This window comes from Trachypithecus francoisi, unplaced genomic scaffold (assembly GCF_009764315.1).
Source record: "Trachypithecus francoisi isolate TF-2019V2 unplaced genomic scaffold, Tfra_2.0 Lachesis_group13, whole genome shotgun sequence".
Classification (NCBI taxonomy): Eukaryota; Metazoa; Chordata; class Mammalia; order Primates; family Cercopithecidae; genus Trachypithecus; species Trachypithecus francoisi.
This window is the reverse complement of record NW_022681458.1, coordinates 39,986,714-40,001,755: the sequence shown is the minus strand read 5'-3', so window position 1 is coordinate 40,001,755 and position 15,042 is coordinate 39,986,714. Positions and strand designations below refer to the sequence as shown.

Below are 15,042 nucleotides of genomic sequence, written 5' to 3'. Positions count from 1 at the left end.
GCAGTACTGTTTTGCAGTTTATACTGCTGTTTTATAAAGGGTATTTAATTTCCAAGAGAATATATGGATTTGTTCCTACCAGATTTTTATTCTTTCTTCATTGGCCAGTTTCCTATTACTTAGGATTGTTTCTCTTTGTTCCAGGAGTATTAAAGCCAGCCATATCCTCATTTCTGGTGATGGCCTAGTGACCCTCTCTGGCCTGTCCCATCTGCATAGTTTGGTTAAGCATGGACAGAGGCATACGGCTGTGTATGATTTCCCACAGTTCAGCACATCAGTGCAGCCGTGGCTGAGTCCAGAACTACTGAGACAGGTCAGGTGTGGCTGTTGCACTGGGTTTTCTGTGTCTCAAGTGTCTTCTGAGTTTGACTGAAGTACAGTTGTGACTTTATATGTGGATTGGTGAATGGCCTTTTGCAAGACTTTATTTCTCTTTCTTGTCAAAATTGTGTTAGGAAATTAAATACCATATATTAAGTGTGTCTTGATTTGTCACTTATGGGTTTCTTTTCCATTGTTGTTCACCATTCTTTATCAAAAAAGCACACATGTATAACTTTTGGTTAACTTATTTGCACTAAAAGACTTCAAATTAATTGTGTCCTACAGGATTTACATGGGTATAATGTGAAGTCAGATATTTACAGTGTTGGGATTACAGCATGTGAATTAGCCAGTGGGCAGGTGCCTTTCCAGGACATGCATAGAACTCAGGTAAGTGCTGCTAAAATCCCTGAGCTACTTCCCTTTCATAAGATTGCTTACATTCTAGTTAATTTCTGTTAAATACATTTGCTATAGACTCTTAGGAGCTTTATTGTTACTGTTTTAATATTTTGCCTGGAAAGTGTTGAAGGAAAGTTCTGTTTCTTTTAGATGCTGTTACAGAAACTGAAAGGTCCTCCTTACAGCCCATTGGATATCAGTATTTTCCCTCAATCAGAATCTAGAATGAAAAACTCCCGGTCAGGTGTAGACTCTGGGATTGGAGAAAGCGTGCTTGTCTCCAGTGGAACTCACACAGTAAATAGTGACCGATTACACACACCATCCTCAAAAACCTTCTCTCCTGCCTTCTTTAGCTTGGTACAGCTCTGTTTGCAACAAGATCCTGAGAAAAGGTAATATTGATCTCTTCTAAATACTGCAAAATGTACATGTTTTACATTTTATAGAAGCTTTGTAACATTGCCCTTCCAGGAGAATACAAATCTTTTATCAATGTTTTGATCAAAATATTGTCTAATCTAGAAAATGTCAGTGCTAAGAACAACTAGTGGGAACAAGGAAATGAGAATACTGGATTCAAAATCAGAAGAGGCTGGGTGCGGTGGCTCACGCCTATAATCCCAGCACTTTGGGAGGCCGAGGCGGGTGGATCGCCTGAGGTCAGGAGTTCAAGACCAGCCTGGCCAACATGGTGAAACCCCGTCTCTATTAAAAATACAAAAATTAGCCGGGTGTGGTGGCATGCACCTGTAGTCCCAGCTACTCGGGAGGCTGAGGGAGGAGAATCGCTTGAACCCGGTAAGCAAAGGTTGCAGTGAGCCGAGATCACGCCACTGTACTGTAACCTAGGTGACAAGAGTGAGACTGCATCTCAAAAGAAAATAAAAGAATCAGAAGAGTTGGGCTTCAGTCTCAGCTGTACCATTTTCTAACTGATTTTTACAAGAAAAATCAGAGTAAAAATCAGTTACTCTTTCTAGACATTAATTAGCACATTTATGTTGACTCTAAGCAGTATAAAAATGTAAATTGCTGCTACCCTACTAAGTTACTGTCAGTAAATACTGTGTCCAGTAGATGTTGAGTATGGATTAATTGAAGGATACCTCTACAATTATTCCCTTTAGTCAAGGTTGTAGCTAAGAATTGGGCTTCTGATATATATTCTTTTTAATTTTTTTCTTATTGGGTTTTATAGCTCTAAACCTAATTTCTAACATATTTATACACCTGAAATCTACATTCTAATATAAAGGTTTTTTTTATAACTTTCTTAAAAATTTCAGGCCATCAGCAAGCAGTTTATTGTCCCATGTTTTCTTCAAACAGGTGAGCTGATCTATCATCCGTTGTCTTGATGTTTTTAATTACTATTAAAAAGTCACTTTATTTTGTTGGCTTGATGAGATATTTTGGTTACCAAGGTTCTTACTAATAACTCTGTTACAAAATAAAGTTAAAAACAAGAATACTTTTGGTAGTTCAATTACAGACTTTCTAAAATACTTTCATTCTTCAAAACAAAATGAGTAAAAACAAAATGGACTATCATTACATGTTATTGATGCTTGGTGTATATTTTGATTAATTCAGAGACATTTTCTATGTTGGCTAGAAATGATGAAAGGGCAAAGTAATTCTGATAAGAAGTCAGTTTATTTGGCTCTTCTTCCTGTTTTCAGATTACTAGAATCAAAGGCAGTTTTAGGGGGAAATACCTGAAAACAATTTTAAACACATTTAACATAAATTCTTTAAAAGTTATTTATTGCTAACAAAACTGATGTATTGAAATGATATATCAACAGCCTTATTTTGAGTTTCTTTAACAGATGAAAGAAGAAAGCCACGATTCAATACTTTCACTGTTGCCTCCTGCTTATAACAAGCCATCAATATCATTGCCTCCAGTGTTACCTTGGACTGAGCCAGAATGTGATTTTCCTGATGAAAAAGACTCATACTGGGAATTCTAGGGCTGCCAAATCATTTTATGTCCTATATACTTGACACTTTCTCCTTGCTGCTTTTTCTTCTGTATTGCTAGGTACAAATACCAGAATTATACTTGAAAATACAGTTGGTGCACTGGAGAATCTATTATTTAAAACCACTCTGTTCAAAGGGGCATCAGTTTGTAGTCCCTCTGGTTCCCACAGAGTACTATGACAACTCCAGGGAAACATCAGAATTACTAATCTAGCGAGTGTCATTTATTCTGGAATTTTTTTCTAAGCTGTGACTAACTCTTTTTCTCTCTCAATATAATTTTTGAGCCAGTTAGTTTTTTTCAGTATTTTGCTGTCCCTTGGGAATGGGCCCTCAGAGGACAGTGCTTCCAGGTACATCTTCTTCTCCCAGATTCTCTGGCCTTTTTAATGAGCTATTGTTAAACCAACAGGCTGGTTTATCTTACATCAGACCCTTTTCTGGTAGAGGGAAAATGTTTGTGCTTTCCCTTTTTCTTCTGTTAATACTTATGGTAACATCTAACTGAACCTCACTCATATTAAATGATTCACTTGAAATATATACAGAAATTGTAATTTGCTTTTTTTTAATAAAAGGGGGCTAAAGTAACACTTTCCTACTTATGTAAATTATAGATCCTAAATTCATGCACCCCGTGGGAGCTCAATAAAGATTTACTGAATTGAGTTTATACTTTTATTTATTTTCCTTGCGTGGTTTGACAGAGCTAAAATACAGATTCTGATTTGTTTTGCCAAGAAAAGCCCTTTCTCAAGCAGATTCATTTACATAATCTATAATCAACTGAGTATTCGATTAAATGGAGGCAGAAGGCATTCTGGCCTTTTGTATGGTTATTGCTCCTGTAGGAGGTACAACATGAGGACATAGAGGTCTTAATTAATATTTCCTAACTAGAAAAGAGACTCTGCCATGTCTCAAACTATGTATTCAAAAAGAATACGTAGTTTGGAGGTGTGGTAAACTGGGACCTACTTCAGTTGATTTTCTTAATTTATACAATCTTATTTATATTACTTTAAAAGTTATTTTAAAATGATTACTACAGGACTAAAAAATTAAAAAGACAAATAATATACAAATCCATAGGCCATTTCAAGCACAATTATCTTCATGTTTATTGACTGGACCCGCTCAAGAATGAAGGTTTGGGTTACTCCATCCGTTAAGCCACCAAGACCCACCAAAGTGAAAGAATTTAAAATGAACAGTGGAAAAGGGAGAAGATGAAGACCACTGAGGCCCTAAGAGCAACTCTAGTGGTAAGGGCTATAGTTCATCCTACTAACCTCCTCCTTCTAAATTTCCCTTCTGTAAGAGAGGCCCAGAGACCTTAGAGGTTCTTTCAAATCTGTGTGGAGGTTCTCCTGAATGTGTGTAGTTTAAAAATTGGACCATAAAGGGCATGATATGGTGCTTCTCAGATCCCCTACTATGGGGTGTATTAGGGTACTCCAGAGACGTAACCAATAGAATGAATGTGCATATATATCTATATTTTATATATACACATATATAAATGGATTTATTATAAGGAATTGGTTCATGCGATTGTGGAGGCTGACAAGTCCAAAGATCTACCAGGTGAGTTAGCAAGCTGGACGTCCAGAAGAGCTGATGGTGTAGTTCCCGTCCAAAGGCTGTCAGACTCAAGACCCAGGAAGAGTACGTGTTTCAGTTTGAGTCCAAAGGCAGGAAAAAGCCAATGTCCCAGTTCAAATGCATTCAGGCAGGAGGAATTCTCTTTTACTTGGGGGAAGTTTAGCCTTTCTCTTCTATTCAGGTCTTCAAGTGATTGGATGAGGTCCACTCACATTAGAGAATGCCATCTGCTTTACTTAGTCGACCAATTTAAATGTTTTTTTTATTTTATTTTTATTTATTTTATTTTTTTATTTTTATTTATTTTTTTTTTTTGAGACGGAGTCTCGCTCTGTCGCCCAGGCTGGAGTGCAGTGGCGCGATCTCGGCTCACTGCAAGCTCCGCCTCCCGGGTTTACGCCATTCTCCTGCCTCAGCCTCCCGAGTAGCTGGGACTACAGGCGCCCGCCATCTCGCCTTGCTAGTTTTTTTTTTGTTTTTTTTTTTTTTTGTATTTTTAGTAGAGACGGGGTTTCACCGTGTAGACCAGGATGGTCTCGATCTCCTGACCTCGTGATCCACCCATCTCGGCCTCCCAAAGTGCTGGGATTACAGGCTTGAGCCACCGCGCCCGGCCTAAATGTTAGTCTGATCCAGAAACACCCTGTGATGGTTAATATTGTCAACTTGATTGGATTGAAGGATGTCTAGATAGCTGATAACACAGTGGTCCCAACTTTTTGGCACCAGTTTTGTGGTATACAGTTTCTCCATGGGGTGGGGGATAGTTTCAGGATGAAACTGTTCCATCTCAGGCATTAGATTATCATAAGGAGCGGCACAACCTAGATCGCTCGTGTGTGCAGTTCACAATAGGGTTGATGCTCCTATGAGAATTTAATGTGGTCGCTGATCTGGCAGGAGGTGGAGCTCAGGCGGTAATGCTCACCCACCCTGCTGCTCACCTGCTGTGACGCTGGGTTCCTAACAGGCCACTGACTCGTATGGGTCCACAGAGGGGTTTGGGGACCCTTGTGGTAAAATATTGTTTCTGGGTGTGTCTATGAGGGTTTTGCCAGAGGAGAGTGACATTTGAGTCAGTGTACTGGGAGAGGAAGACCCACCGTCAATGTGGGTGGGCACCATGCAGTCAGCTGCTAAACAGCTAGAAGATGGCGGCCAGAAGAGGGATAACCTTGTTTGCTGAGCCTTGAGGATTTCATCTTTCTTCCATGCTGGATGCTTCCTTCCACTCCTCCTGCCCTTAGACATCAGACTCTAGGTTCTTCGGCCTTTGGACTCTGGGAGTTGCACATGGGCCTCCTGGGGACTTTTGGGCCTTCAGCCACAGACTGAGGGCTGCACTGTTGGCTTTGCTGCTTTTGAGGCTTTTGGACTTGGACGGAGCAACTGCTGGCTTTTTTCCTCAGCTTGCAGATGGCCTACTGCAGGACTTCACCTTGTGATAGTGTGAGCCAATTCTCCCTAGTAAACTCCATTTCATATATTCATTAGTTCTGCCCCTCTGGAGAACTCTAATACATATCCTCACAGAGACACTAAGAATAATGTTATTTTTTGTTTGTTTTTTTGAGATAGAGTCTTGCTCTGTTGCCCAGGCTGGAGTGCAGTGGCATGATTTCAGCTCACTGTAACTTCCACCTCCCGGGTTCAAGTGAGTCTCCTGCATCAGCCTCCCAAGTAGCTGGGATTACAGGCTCCGGCCACCATGCCCAGCTCATTTTTGTATTTTTAGTAGAGATGGGGTTTCACCATGTTGGCCAGGCTAGTCTAGAACTCTTGACCTTGGACTCCCAAAGTGCTGGGAGTACAGGCATTCAGAATAATGTTTGACCAAGTATCTGGGCACCTGTGTCCCAGTACAGTTGACACACAAAATCAACCATCACCATGTGTATCACCATGAGTGATGACTTCACCCTGTGAGTGCTTTCTTAAATTTTGTACCTTAGGCTCCTTGCTTGCTGTATTTCCAATGGCTGCTATAACAAATTGCCACAAACTTAGTGGCTTAAGCAACACAAATATTATTTTGAAGTTCTGGTACAGAAGTTTGAAATCAGTCTTACTGAGCTAAAATCAAGGTTTGGCAGGGTTCCTTTCCTTCTGGAGGCTCCAGAAGGGAATCTGTTTCCTTGGCCTTTTCAGTTTTTAGAAACTATTCACATTCCTTGGCTCATGGCCCTGTTTGTCCATCTTCAAAGTCAGCAATTTGGGGCTGAATCCTCATTCTGCCATTTCTCTGGTTCTCCCTTTGATTCCATCTTCTACTTTTTAAAGACCCCTGTGATTATACTGGGCATAGCGAGATAATCTGGGATAGCTTCCCTGTCTACAGTCAGCTGATAAGCAATCTTAATTCTGTCTGCAATCATAGTTCCCTTTAGCTACATAACCTAACATATTAACAGATTCTGGGCCTTAGGATGTAGGCATCTTTTGGGGAACATTATCCTACCTACCATACCTGCCTCATCCTATCCCTACCCCTGGCAGCAGGGATTGCAAGTCAAGCCCATTCCTGGGAGACAAAGGCCTTTTGTGATTAATGGCTTCGGCTGGAGCACTCCCCATCAGCTCGACTGAAACTTATTTAGAATGACACTGCAGTCTAAGCCATTTCCTATTCTGCCTTTTTGTCTTCCTCCCTCTCTTCCACTTTGGTCAGACTTACATCATGGACAGCTCTCCCAGCCATCTTCTACTGCCTCCCTAGTTTTCCCTCCCAGACTTTTCCCCTCAAAACAGCTGTTGCAGGTGGTATTAATTTCCTATCACGGCTGTGACAAATTACCACAAACCCAGCAGCTTAAAATAATGCACATTCATTATCTGACAGTTTAAAATGGATTGGTAGCGCTACACTCCTTCCGGAGTCTCTAGGGGAGATTCTGTTGCCTTCCCAGATTCTAGAGGCTTCCTACTTCCTTCCCTCATGGCACAGCACTGCTCCAACTTCTGCTTCTGTGGTCCCATCTCCTTCTCTGACTTTTGTGATTATATTGTGCCCACCCAGATAATTTGGGATAATTCCCCCCATCTCAACACCATTGGTTTAATCACAGTTGCAAAAATCTCTCATCACATAAGGTAACATTCACAGGTTTCTGGGATTAGGACATGGACACATTGGTAGGGGCCATGACTACCACACGTCTAATTTCATCTTGGTGTCTGCTTTTCAAAGGACCCAAACTAGCAGTCACTTTAGCTAAAATGCCCTCCTATGAGCTTCTATAGTACCTTCCCCAAAAAGCACTGACACAACTCTAATTACTTCTGTGTTTATGTTCCCGAAGGACTGTGGACTTCCTGAGAATATTGTCTTATTCACTGGTATATTGCTGTTTAGTAAAAGTGTCTGGCGTATTGTAGATGTTTAATATTTACTGAATTCTCTCTTGAATTAAAGTATTTGAATTAAAAAAAAAAAGACTTTTGAAAATGTAAGAGATTTCCATGGTAAGGAGTTTTAAATTCTTTGCTTGTCACAAAATTGCCATTAAAAGTTTTTTTTTTTTTTTTTTGTTGGAGCATGTCTGTGTATTTATTTTATTTTATTTATTTTATTTTATTTTATTTTTTTATTATTATTACTTAAGTTCTGGGTACATGGCATGACGTTTATATCATGTATAACTCCCAATGCAATCCCTCCCTCCTCCCCCTCCCCATGATAGGCCCCAGTGTGTGATGTTCCCCTTCCGAGTCCAAGTGATCTCATTGTTCAGTTCCACTATGAGTGAGAACATGCGGTGTTTGGTTTCTCTTCTTGTGATAGTTGCTAAGAATGATGGATTCCAGCTGCATCCATGTCCCTACAAAGGACGAAAACTCATCCTTTTTATGGCTGCATAGTATTCATGGTGTATATGTGCCACATTTTCTTAATCCAGTCTGTCACAGATGGACATTTGGGTTGATTCCAAGTCTTTGCTATTGTGAATAGTGCCGCAATAAACATACATGTGCATGTGTCTTTGTAGTAGAGTAATTTATAATCCTTTGGGTATATACCCAGTAGTGGGATGGCTGGGTCATATGGTACATCTAGTTCTAGATCCTTGAGAATCGCCATACTGTTGTCCATAATGGTTGAACTAGTTTACCATCCCACAACAGTGTAAAAGTGTTCTATTTCGCCGGGCGCGGGGCTCAAGCCGTAATCCCAGCACTTTGGAGGACGAGACGGGCGGATCACGAGGTCAGGAGATCGAGACATCCTGGCTAACATGGTGAAAACCCGTCTCTACTAAAAACTACAAAAAAAAAAAAAACTAGCCGGGCGACATGGCGGGCGCTGTAGTCACAGCTGCTTGGGAGGTGAGGCAGGAGAATGGCGTAAACCAGGAGGCGGAGCTTGCAGGAGCTGAGACCCGGCCACTGCCCTCCAGCCTGGGCGGCAGGAGGCCGAGGAAGACTCCGTCTCAAAAAAAAAAAAAAAAAAAAAAAAAAAAAAAAAAAAAAAAGTGTTCCTATTTCTCCACATCCTCTCCAACACCTGTTGTTTCCTGACTTCTTAATGATTGCCATTCTAACTGGTGTGAGATGGTATCTCATTGTGGTTTTGATTTGCATTTCTCTGATGGCCAGTGATGATGAGCATTTTTCATGTGTCTGTTGGCTGTATGGATGTCTTCTTTTGAGAAATGTCTGTTCATATCCTTTGCCCACTTTTTGATGGGGTGTTTGTTTTTTTCTTGTATATTTGTTTGAGTTCTTGTAGATTCTGGATATTAGCCTTTGTCAGATGAGTAGGTTGCAAAAATTTCTCCCATTCTGTAGGTTGCCTGTTCACTCTGATGGTAGTTTCTTTTGCTGTGCAAAAGCTCTTAGTTTATTAGATCCCATGTGTCAATTTTGCTTTTGCTGCCGTTGCTTTTGGTGTTTTAGACATGAAGTCCTTGCCCATGCCTATGTCCTGAATGGTACTACCTAGATTTTCTTCTAGGGTTTTTATGGTATTAGGTCTAACATTTAAGTCTCTAATCCATCTTGAATTAATTTTCGTATAAGGGGTAAGGAAAGGATCCAGTTTCAGCTTTCTACTTATGGCTAGCCAATTTTCCCAGCACCATTTATTAAATAGGGAATCCTTTCCCATTTCTTGTTCTTGTCAGGTTTGTCAAAGATCAGATGGCTGTAGATGTGTGGTATTATTTCTGAGGACTCTGTTCTGTTCCATTGGTCTATATCTCTGTTGTGGTACCAGTACTATGCTGTTTTGGTTACTGTAGCCTTGTAGTATAGTTTGAAGTCAGGTAGCGTGACGCCTCCAGCTTTGTCCTTTGACTTAGGATTGTCTGGCAATGCGGGCTCTTTTTTGGTTCCATATGAACTTTAAAGCGTTTTTCCAATTCTGTGAAGAAACTCATTGGTAGCTTGATGGGGATGGCATTGAATCTATAAATCACCTGGGCAGTATGGCCATTTTCACGATATTGATTCTTCCTATCCATGAGCATGGTATGTTCTTCCATTTGTTTGTGTCCTCTTTGATTTCACTGAGCAGTGGTTTGTAGTTCTCCTTGAAGAGGTCCTTTACATCCCTTGTAAGCTGGATTCCTAGGTATTTATTCTCTTTGAAGCAATTGTGAATGGAAGTTCATTCTGATTTGGCTCTCTGCTTGTCTGTTACTGGTGTATAAGAATGCTTGTGATTTTTGCACATTAATTTTGTATCCTGAGACTTTGCTGAAGTTGCTTATCAGCTTAAGGAGATTTTGGGCTGAGAAATGGGGTTTTCTAAATATACAATCATGTCATCTGCAAACAGGGACAATTTGACTTCTTCTTTTCCTAACTGGATACCCTTGATTTCTTTCTCTTGCCTGATTGCCCTAGCCAGAACTTCCAACACTATGTTGAATAGGAGTGGTGAGAGAGGGCATCCCTGTCTTGTGCCAGTTTTCAAAGGGAATTTTCCAGTTTTTGCCCATTCAGTATGATATTAGCTGTGGGTTTGTCATAAATAGCTCTTATTATTTTGAGGTACGTTCCATCAATACCGAATTATTGAGCGTTTTTAGCATAAAGGGCTGTTGAATTTTGTCAAAAGCCTTTTCTGCATCTATTGAGATAATCATGTGGTTCTTGTCTTTGGTTCTGTTTATATGCTGGATTACGTTTATTGATTTGCGAATGTGAACCAGCCTTGCATCCCAGGGATGAAGCCCACTTGATCATGGTGGATAAGCTTTTTGATGTGCTGCTGAATCCGGTTTGCCAGTATTTTATTGAGGAATTTTGCATCGATGTTCATCAGGGATATTGGTCTAAAATTCTCTTTTTGTTGTGTCTCTGCCAGGCTTTGGTATCAGGATGATGTTGGCCTCATAAAAAGAGTTAGGGAGGATTCCCTCTTTTTCTATTGATTGAAATAGTTTCAGAAGGAATGGTACCAGCTCCTCCTTGTACCTCTGGTAGAATTCAGCTGTGAATCCATCTGGTCCTGGACTTTTTTTGGTGGGTAGGCTATTAATTGTTGCCTCAATTTCAGAGCCTGCTATTGGTCTATTCAGGGATTCAACTTCTTCCTGGTTAGTCTTGGGAGAGTGTAAGTGTCCAGGAAATTATCCATTTCTTCTAGATTTTCTAGTTGATTTGCGTAGAGGCATTTATAGTATTCTCTGATGGTTGTTTGTATTTCTGTGGGGTCGGTGGTGATATCCCCTTTATCATTTTTTATTGCGTCTATTTGATTTCTCTCTCTTTTCTTCTTTATTAGTCTTGCTAGCGGTCTGTCAATTTTGTTGATCTTTTCAAAAAACCAACTCCTGGATTCATTGATTTTTTGGAGGGTTTTTGTGTCTCTATCTCCTTCAGTTCTGCTCTGATCTTAGTTATTTCTTGCCTTCTGCTAGCTTTTGAATGTGTTTGCTCTTGCCTCTCTAGTTCTTTTAATTGTGATGTTAGAGTGTCAATTTTAGATCTCTCCTGCTTTCTCTTGTGGGCATTTAGTGCTATAAATTTCCCTCTACACACTGCTTTAAATGTGTCCCAGAGATTCTGGTATGTTGTATCTTTGTTCTCATTGGTTTCAAAGAACATCTTTATTTCTGCTTTCATTTCGTTATGTACCCAGTAGTCATTCAGGAGCAGGTTGTTCAGTTTCCATGTAGTTGAGCGGTTTGATTGAGTTTCTTAGTCCTGAGTTCTAGTTTGATTGCACTGTGGTCTGAGAGACAGTTTGTTATAATTTCTGTTCTTGTACATTTGCTGAGGAGTGCTTTACTTCCAATTATGTGGTCAATTTGGAATAAGTGCGATGTGGTGCTGAGAAGAATGTATATTCTGTTGATTTGGGGTGGAGAGTTCTATAGATGTCTATTAGGTCCGCTTGGTGCAGAGATGAGTTCAATCCTGGATATCCTTGTTAACTTTCTGTCTCGTTGATCTGTCTAATGTTGACAGTGGAGTGTTGAAGTCTCCCATTATTATTGTATGGGAGTCTAAGTCTCTTTGTAGGTCTCTAAGGACTTGCTTTATGAATCTGGGTGCTCCTGTATTGGGTGCATATATATTTAGGAGAGTTAGCTCTTCCTGTTGAATTGATCCTTTACCATTATGTAATGGCCTTCTTTGTCTCTTTTGATCTTTGATGGTTTAAAGTCTGTTTTATCAGAGACTAGGATTGCAACCCCTGCTTTTTTTGTTCTCCATTTGCTTGGTAGATCTTCCTCCATCCCTATTTTGAGCCTATGTATGTCTCTGCATGTGAGATGGGTCTCCTGAATACAGCAGACTGATGGGTCTTGACTCTTATCCAGTTTGCCAGTCTGTGTCTTTTAATTGGAGCATTTAGTCCATTGACATTTAAGGTTAATATTGTTATGTGTGAACTTGATCCTGTCATTATGATATTAACTGGTTATTTTGCTCGTTAGTTGATGCAGTTTCTTCCTAGCCTCGATGGTCTTTACATTTTGGCATGTTTTTGCAATGGCTGGTACCGGTTGTTCCTTTCCATGTTTAGGGCTTCCTTCAGGGTCTCTTGTAAGGCAGGCCTGGTGGTGACAAAATCTCTAAGCATTTGCTTATCTGTAAAGGATTTTATTTCTCCTTCACTGATGAAGCTTAGTTTGGCTGGATATGAAATTCTGGGTTGAAAATTCTTTTCTTTAAGAACGTTGAATATTGGCCCCCACTCTCTTCTGGCTTGTAGAGTTTCTGCCGAGAGGTCTGCTGTTATTCTGATGGGCTTCCCTTTGTGGGTAACCCGACCTTTCTCTCTGGCTGCCTTAAGATTTTTTCTTCATTTCAACTTTGGTGAATCTGGCAATTATGTGTCTTGGAGTTGCTCTTCTGGAGGAGTATCTTTGTGGCGTTCTCTGTTTCCTGAATTTGAATGTTGGCCTGCCCTACTAGGTTGGGGAAGTTCTCCTGGATGATATCCTGAAGAGTGTTTTCAACTTGGTTCCATTTTCCCCCTCACTTTCAGGCACCCCAATCAGACGTAGATTTGGTCTTTTTACATAATCCATACTTCTTGCAGGCTTTGTTCATTTCTTTTTCTTCTTTTTCTTTTGGTTTCTCTTCTCGCTTCATTTCATTCATTTGATCCTCAATCGCTGATACTCTTTCTTCCAGTTGATCGAGTCGGTTACTGAAGCTTGTGCATTTGTCACGTATTTCTCGTGTCATGGTTTTCATCTCTGTCATTTCGTTTATGATCTTCTCTGCATTAATTAGTCTAGCTGTCAATTCTTCCTCTTTTTTTTCAAGATTTTAGTTTCTTTGCGCTGGGTACGTAATTCCTCCTTAGCTCTGAGAGGTTTGATGGACTGAAGCCTTCTTCTCTCATCTCGTCAAAGTCATTCTCTGACCAGCTTTGATCCGTTGCTGGCGATGGGCTGCGCTCCTTTGCAGGGGGAGATGCGCTCTTATTTTTTGAATTTCCAGCTTTTCTGCCCTGCTTCTTCCCCATCTTTGTGGTTTTATCTGTCTCTGGTCTTGATGATGGTGACGTACTGATGGGGTTTTGGTATAGGGTCCTTCCTGTTTGATAGTTTTCCGTCTGACAGTCAGAAGGACTGTTGTTGGTCTGTTGAGATTGCTTGAGGTCCACTCCAGACCCTGTTTGCCTGGGTATCAGCAGCAGAGGTTGCCGAAGATAGAATATTGCTGAACAGCGAGTGTACCTGTCTGATTCTTCTTTGGAAGTTTCTCTCAGGGGTGACTCCACCCTGTGAGGTGTGGGGTGTCAGACTGCCCCTAGTGGGGGATGTCTCCCAGCTAGGCTACTCAGGGGTCAGGGACCCACCTGAGCAGGCAGTCTGTCCGTTCTCAGATCTCAACCTCCGCGTTAGGAGATCCACGGCTCTCCCCAAAGCTGTCAGACAGAGTCGTTCGCTCTGCCACGGCCGCTCTTTCCCTAATGGACTGCAGCTGTGCGCTGTCCGCAGAGGTAGAGTCTACAGAGACAGGCAGGCTTCCTGAGCTGCTGTGAGCTCCACCCAGTTCGAGCTTCCCAGCGGCTTTGTTTACCTACTTAAGCCTCAGCAATGGCGGGCGCCCCTCCCCAGCCTCGCTGCTGCCTTGCGGATAGATCGCCGCAGACGGCTGTGTTAGCAGTGAGGGAGGCTCCGTGGGCGTGGGACCCTCCCGGCCAGGTGTGGGATATATTCTCCTGGTGTGTGTTTCTTAAAGCGCAGTATTGGGGTGGGAGTTACCCGATTTCCAGGTGTGTGTGTCTCAGTTCCCTGGCTAGGAAAAGGGATTTCCTTCCCCCTTGCGCTTCCAGGTGAGGCGATGCCTCGCCCTGCTTCAGCTCACGCTGGTCAGGCTGCAGCAGCTGACCAGCACCGATTGTCCGGCACTCCCTAGAGAGATGACCCCAGTACCTCAGTTGAAAATGCAGAAATCACCGGTCTTCTGTGTCGCTCGCGCTGGGAGTTGAAGACTGGAGCTGTTCCTATTCGGCCATCTTGCTCCGCCCCCTCGCCATTAAAAAGTTAATGTGGCAAAGAGATTTGAGATTTCTATCTAGTAAATATTTCGTCCTTTACTGCAAGCCAGATCAATGGTTTCCCTCATAAGTACTGTTGGCCAGTTGCCTATTAGCTCTCAAGTTCATTTCTCCACTCTCTCCCTGTTCTGCTTCACTAGGATCTACGTTTCCCATGTACCCGCAATCTCTGGTTTCCAATGAGGCAATAGTAGAAGATCAGAGAGCAGGACAAGAGAGGAGAAACATAGTATATCTCACCCTTGGCCCCACTCCCCTTCTGCTTCGAGTGTCCCTGGCAGTGGCGGTATCATCTTTGTCTCTAGCTTCAAGACTCTGGTAGCACCAGTTCCCCCTACTGTCCTTTCCATCCGAGTGGTGGTAGCACTTCCCACTCTTGCTAATCTCTGGGTTGCTTCAACATCCCTTTCTGCTTCTTAGCCTTGATTCCATCACCCACAAAACCAACTCCCTGTATTCCTTCTACCTGAAAGATCTAGAGTTGTGTTTTCCAGTTACAAGCTGACTGATACAAGTACTGACGACTTTGAGGATTACTGGAAATTCTTAGTCCCTATAAAAAATTACTATCCTGATTATAATATTGAATGATCAGGAATTACGTTTTCCATCAACCAATTCTATTTAAACCCCATAGTCATTATAACTTCCGGTAGAAAAACAGAAACAAAAATTCTGTAAATCGAGTTTTGCTTTTCAAGAGTGGATCAAAGTTCAACAAGATCCAAATACTGTACTTACAAAGAAAC

General features: G+C 41.5%; 1 protein-coding gene across 6 annotated transcripts in view; it reads left to right on the top strand.

Annotated features, from left to right (window-relative positions):
- Window positions 1-3,389, top strand: part of STRADB (STE20 related adaptor beta) — a 31,061-nt gene extending 27,672 nt beyond the window's left edge. For 3 of the 6 annotated variants that reach the window (XM_033230711.1, XM_033230710.1, XM_033230712.1), the window contains 5 exons: window positions 145-316; window positions 613-717; window positions 880-1,124; window positions 2,019-2,061; window positions 2,565-3,389. In XM_033230711.1, coding sequence (XP_033086602.1) covers window positions 145-316; window positions 613-717; window positions 880-1,124; window positions 2,019-2,061; window positions 2,565-2,708 — 709 coding nt within the window. In that variant the 3' untranslated portion in view covers window positions 2,709-3,389. Of the gene's footprint in view, window positions 1-144; window positions 317-612; window positions 718-879; window positions 1,125-2,018; window positions 2,062-2,540 lie in introns of all 6 variants that reach the window. The other 3 variants (XM_033230714.1, XM_033230713.1, XM_033230715.1) reach the window with 3 other exon arrangements.
- Window positions 3,390-15,042: the final 11,653 nt, after the last annotated feature.